A 7,833-nucleotide genomic window follows, 5' to 3' on the forward strand; every position below is an offset into this window, starting at 1 on the left:
TCTAGGGTCCCCTGGAGCCCAGGAGGACCAGGTGGTTATTATAGGTTCTCCTCCTGCCTCCAAAGCAGAAATGTTGGCCAGGGTGGTAGAGCACTGGCAGGGAGTTTCCTCTCTTAGACTGCTAATCAGTAACTATGAGGCTGGAGCTGCTTTTCTTGGCTTCTGGGGATCCATGAATACTTAGTAGTGACTCTAGGAAGTTCCCAGATGCTTGCTTGCCTCCAGCAGAGTCTCACAGTGTGACCTGAGGCAGGCCATGTCTCCTGTGAGCCTTGGGTTCCCCATCTCTAGAATAGATGTCTAACAGCTTGTTCTAAGGGTCAAGAGACAGGTTACAGACTGCTGGGGATGCTGGGGTGCCAGGCTGTGGTAGCCATGGTGACATTAGCCCCATGTTGGTGTTGATGGCCATCTTGTCTGGGACAGATCGACATGCTACAGGCAGAGGTGACAGCCTTGAAGACACTGGTCATCACATCCACACCAGCCTCTCCCAACCGTGAGCTCCACCCACAGCTGCTGAGCCCCACCAAGGCCGGACCCCGAAAGGGCCACTCACGCCAAAAGAGCACCAGCAGCTCCCTCTGCCCTGTGGTATGCCCCGCTGCAGGGCATATCCCCACCCCAGACAAAGAAGGCAAGGAGGTGAGGCACAGGCCATAGTGGACTCACAGTTGGGAGGGTTGATTATGCTTAACCAGCCGAATCAGCATCCTGAAAAAGCTATCCTGACCCCTCCTGTGGGACCTGCCACCTGTTTCTGTCCTCTTTGGGCTTCAGGGTCCCTTGAACCATGCAGGCTGGGCAGGCTGATTCCAAGCAGGAGGTGATAATCTTTGAACTTGAGGCTGTTACCTGAAGGTCCTCTTTCAGGAAACCTCTCCAGAAATATGCTTCCTGTGTTAAGAGTGATAGACAGGTGCCACTGGACTTCTAGAGAGGGGCTACTTGGTATTTTGTGACTACAGTCTTAGGGTCTAAGACCACACTGTGACACTTGTGTATTCTAGGGTCCTTTCTGAAGCAACTATGGCCTTAGACAAATGTCTCTCTCCTGCCTCAGCAGGAAACAGAGGGAGGAAGGTGTGGTCCAGGCTGGATTGACATGACTATAGGTCTTTGGGTGACTGTTAAAATTTCCATTACTTCACATGCCACATACTTAGGGTGAGGAATTGTGTGGATGCTAAAAAGCCAGCCTTTTTAGTATTAAATGAACAGGAGACATAGGGTAAGATTTAGCTTCCTGGACTCTTGCTCAAGCCCACCCTTGCTTAGATCTTTTTTCCTCTGTCTCCTGAGCTTCTAGGAAAGAGGTACAAGCAAGTTCTTTCAGTCCCCTTCTGAGCACTGAGCTTCCCATTAGACACTGACATCTCCTCCTTCCTCCTGTCTGTGTTTGTCTGTCTGTCCATCTGTCCACCCATCCTCTGGCCCAGCCTGGGCTGCCCCCTCTACTCTCCCTGCTCCTGTGCGTGATCCCCAGCAAGGCCATCCACCTCACCTACGAGCCGACCTGGCAGCTCCCATCTGGGGAGCGGTCCACGACCCCCAACTCCGATACCTCTCTCTCCTTTTCCCGACAGGTAATGGCTCCTTTAGAGGCCACCCGACATCTCCCCTCTGGGCTTCACTCACTGTGCATGCAGCCCAGGGCAGGCCATTGTTGCCCCTTCCAGTGGGCAGCAGGGAAACCTGTGAAACGTTCTCTCCTGTGTGCATGTACCTATATGTGCATCCTGGACATAGAGAAACCCGTAGGTTCCTATGGGGGCCCACAGGTTCTTACAGGCTTGCTTTTGATATTTCTCCTAAAAGGAGTCAGTAGCAGCATTCAGGCCAAGGCCTCGGATCCAAGTCTGTAATTTTGCAGTGCCAAGAAACTTAATGTACACCCAGACACAAACCGTGTTGTTGTAAATTCTTTGGTGCAAAGGGCAGACAGGACCTCTTCTTTGCCTGGACTCTGCTCCCCTGCATGGCTGCTGAGGACAGGCCTGACCGTCCACTGAGCACTCCTGCATCTCCCTGCTCTTCTCTCCATCAGCTTTACTTTCTCTGGCGTGCTCACCCTCATCCCTGACTGCCCCCCCCCACACACACTGGCTCCCCTCTTCTCCAGGTGGATACAACCCTGTTTGCAGAGTTCCAGGCTTGGAGGGCATCACCTACCCTGGATAAGAACTGCCCCTTCCTAGAAAGGGTGTACCGGGAGGACGTGGGTCCTTGCCTTGACTTCACAGTGCAGGAGGTGAGGTGGGCTAAGAGTGGCAGCTGGGGACCCAACCCATCAGTTCCCCATCACCCAGCATCTCACTGCTCTACCCTGATCTGCCACAGCTCTCAGCTCTGGTTCGGACTGCTGTGGAGGACAACACACTCACCATTGAGCCCGTGGCTTCACAGACTCTGCCCACTGTGAAGATGCCCACTGTTGAGTGTAACAACACCAAGTAAGCTTAGTGCCCTGGGCCCCTTCCTGCCCACATGGGAAAGTCCAGCATGGAGTCTTGGGCAGCACCCTGGGGGACTGGGATAGGAACCTGAGCCTTGGGCCTCCTAGATGGATATAGAGCCTCGGGTGGGTAGGGGCTGTAACATTCAGGTCTCCCAGGGTTCATCACCTAGCCTAGCGACTCCCAAGAGATGGACATGGCGCTGAGGGAATAACTTAGTAAAGTCCTTGACTAGCATGCACAACGCCATGGAATCTGACTCCAGTGCTGTAAAACCAAGTATGGTGGCATACACCTGTGATGCCAGCACTTGGGAGGTAGAGGCAGGAAGATCAGAAGTTGAAGGTCATTCTTGGCTACTTAGCAAGTTCAAAACAAACCTGGCTTACATAAAACCCTGCTTAAAAAAATAAGAATAATAAACTACAAGAGAGAAACAGTCACTACTGTCACCATTTAGGAGCAGGAATTACCCTTGTCAAAAATTCCTGATGCCAGCTGGGGTGTCTCTTCTAGCTGTAGTCATCCTTGCCCCCCCCCCCTTCTATCCCAGAGATATACTGGGCTCTGATTGGCAAACATGTGATTGCTAGTGGCTGGATCTATCTCCTGTCAATTAATGACTAACACCATTGGCGTCTTATCCTGCATGCTCAGCCAGCACTGAGCAGAGGTAGCAGCAAAACTAAGAAGTTAAGGTGGACTGAGGACCAGGCTGGTTTCCCCCCCTTGGGATTCCAGAGCTTGTTTGGTGAGGCTGGTTCCACAAAGGAAGTCTGGCCACACAGAGAAGGCATTTGAGCCAGCTTTGTAGGCAGAGGGAAATGAATGAATGAAAGCTGGGATTTGAAACACTTCAGAGTCAGGATGTAGCCATGAAACAGGGGTCTGGGTCTGGGTCTGGGGGCATTGCTTGAGGCCAGAGTATGAAAAGCCTCTGCAAGGTAGGGCACCAACTTACTAGGATGGTGTATGAAGGGTCACCAGTGGATGACCTTAACAGAGAGTTCTCTGGTCCATTCAGCCTCAGTAAAAGAAGAGGCAACAAACACTATCAATTGTCCTGTACTTGGGATTCTGAAACTACGTCCCAGGTGATATGGAAGCCATAGGGAAAGATGGTGGGTTCGATGTGGCCTTTGGAGAAGCTCCTGGCTATAATGTAAAGAATAAAGAGTGAGGGAAAAGAATGGTTGGCAAGAGCTGAGGGAATCCAGGCAAAAGGAATGAGTAATCTGGGGGCGTGGTGACAAAGTACAGGTGTAGGGGTGGGAGCCAGGAGAGTTCATCATGGAGGCAGGGGCCGGTGGAGGACTGATTTGGGCCTGGGAGTTCCAGAGTCTGGAGGATGGGCTCTCAGGACAACTGAAGCCTGATATATGGGTAGCTGAAGGTGCTAAGTGGGTTTCCTAGGCCTGGCTGGGAGAGAGGTGACATGGGAAAGGGATTCTTATGAGGCCTGCTGGGCAGGGGACAACACAGGGCTAGATGAAAAAGCCTGGTGTGGGGATGTGAGAGGCAGACAGACCAGAACTCAGTTAGAGAAAGAGGCGATTGGGCATAAAGGCCCCAGTAATGAGGTGGGGAGGCAGTTTTAGAGGCTGTGGAGGGTGGGGCTCTCATATACATGCTATGAGGTTGACTAAGCTCCCCTGCCTGTATGGTGAAAAGAATGGGGTCTGGGTGTGGATCCAGCTCTTTTAAGGTTTATCCTAAAGACTTTTGCCCTACCCCACATCTTTGTTTGACCCTGGGCTCCTTTGGAAGATGGGAGTGGGGAGGCCAGGCCCTACTTCCTGTCTGCTTGCTGTGCTCACTCTCCAGACACATTCCCTGCATCTATGAGCTTCATTCAGCACCCTACTCTTTCTCTGTTCTCCCCAGCACATGTGCCCTGAGTGGACTGGCACGTACCTGCCACCATCGAATCCGCCTGGGGGACTCTGATAGCCACTATTACATCTCACCGTCCTCCCGGGCCAGGGTGAGTCATCCATCCCTCACCTTTGTGCTGGGCAAAGCTGTAGAGTGGAGGAGACCAGACCTGAGGAGAGTCTAATGGTTTGGTATGTGATCCTTACTTAGAGACACTGAGGTGTTGGCAGAGAACACAGCTCCGGGGAGAAACTCTACCACTCTGCCTGCTACCAGCTACTCACCAGGCATCTGTGTTGTGCCAACCATCCCCTGACACCTCAGCCTTGCTTCCCCTTTCCAGCACCAGGCTGGGCCACACCAGGTTCGGCCACACTAGGCTGATGCTCCTCTCCTTTCTCACACTACCCTGCTTGGGTATCCTCCCTCCAATTCCAGCTCTCTGCACCCTCTCTGGCTTCCTGGAAAGTTCTGTGTTTGGGGGACTGGTAAGAGCACCACCCCTCCCTATAGCCTCTTTCACTCACCAGTCTTTGGGTGCCTCACATGTAGGGCTTTCCTACCCAGGACACTGGGTAGGGGGTTCCTATGGGTCTAGCTGCTTGCTACCTTCCGTCTTGACTAGTTCTCTAGATGCAGAGTCTGCATGGACATTTCTGGAACTTCTTAGTGGAGGGAGGGAAACAGGATGAGGGCAAAGTAAGGGGGCAAGCCAAGACTGAGCTTAGCTTCAGGTAGATCTAGAGAGAGTCCCAAGCAGAGCTGTCTCCGTCCTAGCCAAAGAGCTGGCCTGTGTTCCCTTCACAAAATGGGCACCATGGGCTCAATGTAGCCTAAATCGTTAGAAGCTGGGAGAAGGAGCCAGGCTTGGGGATGGCCTCTGGGCAGGATAGCAATAGAGCCTCTCTGCCCTCTCTCTATAAGAGTCTTTGCAGCGGTGCCTGTGTTGGTGAAGGTCACTAGAGCTTGGGAACAGGCCTCTTTAGCCATACATGGTCCTCAAGCATAGGGACCAAAGCAGCTCAGGGAAGTGACTCTAATTGCTTTTTCTGAAATTACACATGGCACCTAGTTTATATCTGGTGGGCCCAGACCTCCTTGTTCCAAAGGAGCAGGTCCACTGAGGACCTGTGGACTGAGTTTGGCTTTTAGTGCAGGCTGCCTGCTTCCATCTCTCAGCTTGGCAGTCTTTTTTTTTTTTTTTTTTTTTTTTTTTTTTTTTGGTTTTTCGAGACAGGGTTTCTCTGTATAGCCTCGGCTGACCTGGAACTCACTCTGTAGACCAGGCTGGCCTCGAACTCAGAAATCCTCCTGCCTCTGCCTCCCAAGTGCTGGGATTAAAGGCGTGCGCCACCACCGCCCGGCAGCTTGGCAGTCTTTATCACAGGTAAAATGGGCACTGCCAACAGGCAGCTGCGGCAGGTATTCTTAGGAACAGTGGGAGTCTTGCTGTTGTTAATTAAACCTGGGAAGCTGAACTCTAGAAGAGTCAGAGAGCATCCTCTGGCTCTGCCAGGTGCTGGAACTTATTGTTATGGAATAGGCTTCACAGTGGCTTTCAGAGTGGCCCCTAGAATATGGGGAATCTGGTGGGTCACACCCTCTCCATTCTGCCCACAGATCACTGCAGTATGCAACTTCTTCACCTACGTTCGCTATATCCAGCAAGGCCTGGTTCGGCAGGATGGTGAGTGCCTCCTAGTGGTCTTTTCAAGGAATAGTGCCCAAGGGAGAGAGACAGGGCAGAATGAGGCTGGTTAAGTGCCTTTACAAGTCTATTTGTCAGCAGCAGCAGAGGCAGGCATCTAGGGTTGGGTTCTCCCAGTAGAAGACCAGAAAAGGGGAGCACTGTAGGTTAACAAAGTGTCCCTGATCCTCCTTGATGCTGGGTTCTGTCTCACCTGGACGGCAAACCTCGTGCCTTCCACCTATCTGGGTTATGCTGTTTTTTCTTCTGCATAGAAATTTTTCTATGGCAGTAAAGACAGCATTCCTATTACTGGCTTTGACATTCAAAGTTCTTTATCATGTGTCTCTCCTGTGACTCTTGCCTACTTTTTCATGCCCACCAGAAATGGCTCGCCTGCCTCTTGAGTCCTTACTTAAAGGGTTCTTCTCCAGACACAGGGACTGAGGCCCTGGGCCCTGCTCACTGCTCTGGGTCAAAGTGGGAAAACATTTGCAACTGGAGAAGTGTAGTTAAGCCCGTTATGTAAAGAACTGTGTGGCAGAGAGTGCATGAATGTCTCCAGGCTGAGGGGTTTCTTACATCACTGTCCTGCCCAAAGCTAGAGAGAAGGCCAGGGCAGTTGCCTGAAGTGACCATGAACTGTCCTCTCTGTCTGCAGCTGAGCCGATGTTCTGGGAGATCATGAGGCTGCGGAAGGGGATGTCACTAGCCAAGCTTGGCTTCTTCCCCCAGGAGGCCTAGGGCATCGCCCCAGGCCTGAAGTAAGCTCTGAGCTAGAGCAAACAGCTGCCTTGGGACAGACAGACAAGAAATCTCGAAGCCAGCTCTGAGCCAGAAGCTGAAAGGACAGATAAACAGACTGTAAAGACAGTTCTGAGCCAGTGCCACCCACCCCTCCTGGGACAGACAGAGAAGGACAGCCTGGCCTGGACTTCATGAGATGACCCTCTTGCCCACTGAGCTCTGTAGCCAACAAGAGAATCTCAAGAAAGCACCAAAGACCACGGAGCTCGGAGCAAGGAGCTCAGTCCTAGGGAGAGGGACCCTCGAGTAGCCAGTACCCCGACCACAATCCCCTACTGCTCGCCAATGCTCTCTTGCTGCCACTTCAAAGGGACTGTTCTAGGGTGACTGTATCTCCAGGGTATGCGCTACCACAACCTCTAAGCCCTGGAACACCAGCACCCCCTTGTGGCCATCTCTCACTCTGTTCTCAAGTGGCCTCATTAGACTGCCTCAGTGGTAGGGCAAGTGTCTCTAATCTGAACAAGGTAGAGGGATAACTGCTCCAAAGTGCTCTGAAGGTGAGGCAAAGATCCCTCCTCCATTCTTCTGCATAGAGGCATTCTTCTCCCCGTCCTTGTCCTCTCGGCTTCAACACCATCTCCAGGAGACCATGTTCCTAAACATGCCAGGAAGTCTGTACCCTTTCTTCCCAAAGTGTGCCACCAGGGCAGCCTCAGGACTTAACCCTGGGCAGCCATCCAGACTGCAGGGGCCCTGTATGTGGGACTGGATGGAAAGGGCGGGCTAAGCAGGACATGGACTCTGCCTTATCCATCATAGCCCACTGGGAACTGGGCTCGGGGGATCCAACCTGGACATATCCCTCACCACGCCCCTATTTCCTTCAAATGGAATGTAACACGATCTCTATTTAATAAAGGAAGGCTTTGTTGGTAGGGGCTAGGCGGCAGTGGCCTTCACTCCTGTGCCCTGGCTCTGGCCAGGGCTTGGGCATCTGAAGGAATGAAATCAAATCCTTTCCTAACTGGCCTCGTGCTTGGGATTAAACCCAAATCCTGAAGCTAC

The 7,833-nt window shown here is 52.3% G+C and overlaps 1 protein-coding gene across 8 annotated transcripts in view; it reads left to right on the forward strand.

The window, feature by feature from the left end:
- The window catches only part of Rab3il1 (RAB3A interacting protein like 1), a 31,342-nt gene extending 23,509 nt beyond the window's left edge, over window positions 1–7,833 (forward strand). For 3 of the 8 annotated variants that reach the window (XM_034484071.2, XM_076917031.1, XM_034484045.2), the window contains 6 exons: window positions 427–645; window positions 2,123–2,251; window positions 2,341–2,453; window positions 4,341–4,440; window positions 5,952–6,018; window positions 6,680–7,706. In XM_034484071.2, the coding sequence (XP_034339962.1) occupies window positions 427–645; window positions 2,123–2,251; window positions 2,341–2,453; window positions 4,341–4,440; window positions 5,952–6,018; window positions 6,680–6,762 (711 nt within the window). In that variant the 3' untranslated portion in view covers window positions 6,763–7,706. Of the gene's footprint in view, window positions 1–426; window positions 646–1,439; window positions 1,587–2,122; window positions 2,252–2,340; window positions 2,454–4,340; window positions 4,441–5,951; window positions 6,019–6,679 lie in introns of all 8 variants that reach the window. The other 5 variants (XM_076917026.1, XM_034484035.2, XM_034484081.2 and 2 more) reach the window with 5 other exon arrangements.

This window comes from Arvicanthis niloticus, chromosome 1, assembly GCF_011762505.2.
Source record: "Arvicanthis niloticus isolate mArvNil1 chromosome 1, mArvNil1.pat.X, whole genome shotgun sequence".
Classification (NCBI taxonomy): Eukaryota; Metazoa; Chordata; class Mammalia; order Rodentia; family Muridae; genus Arvicanthis; species Arvicanthis niloticus.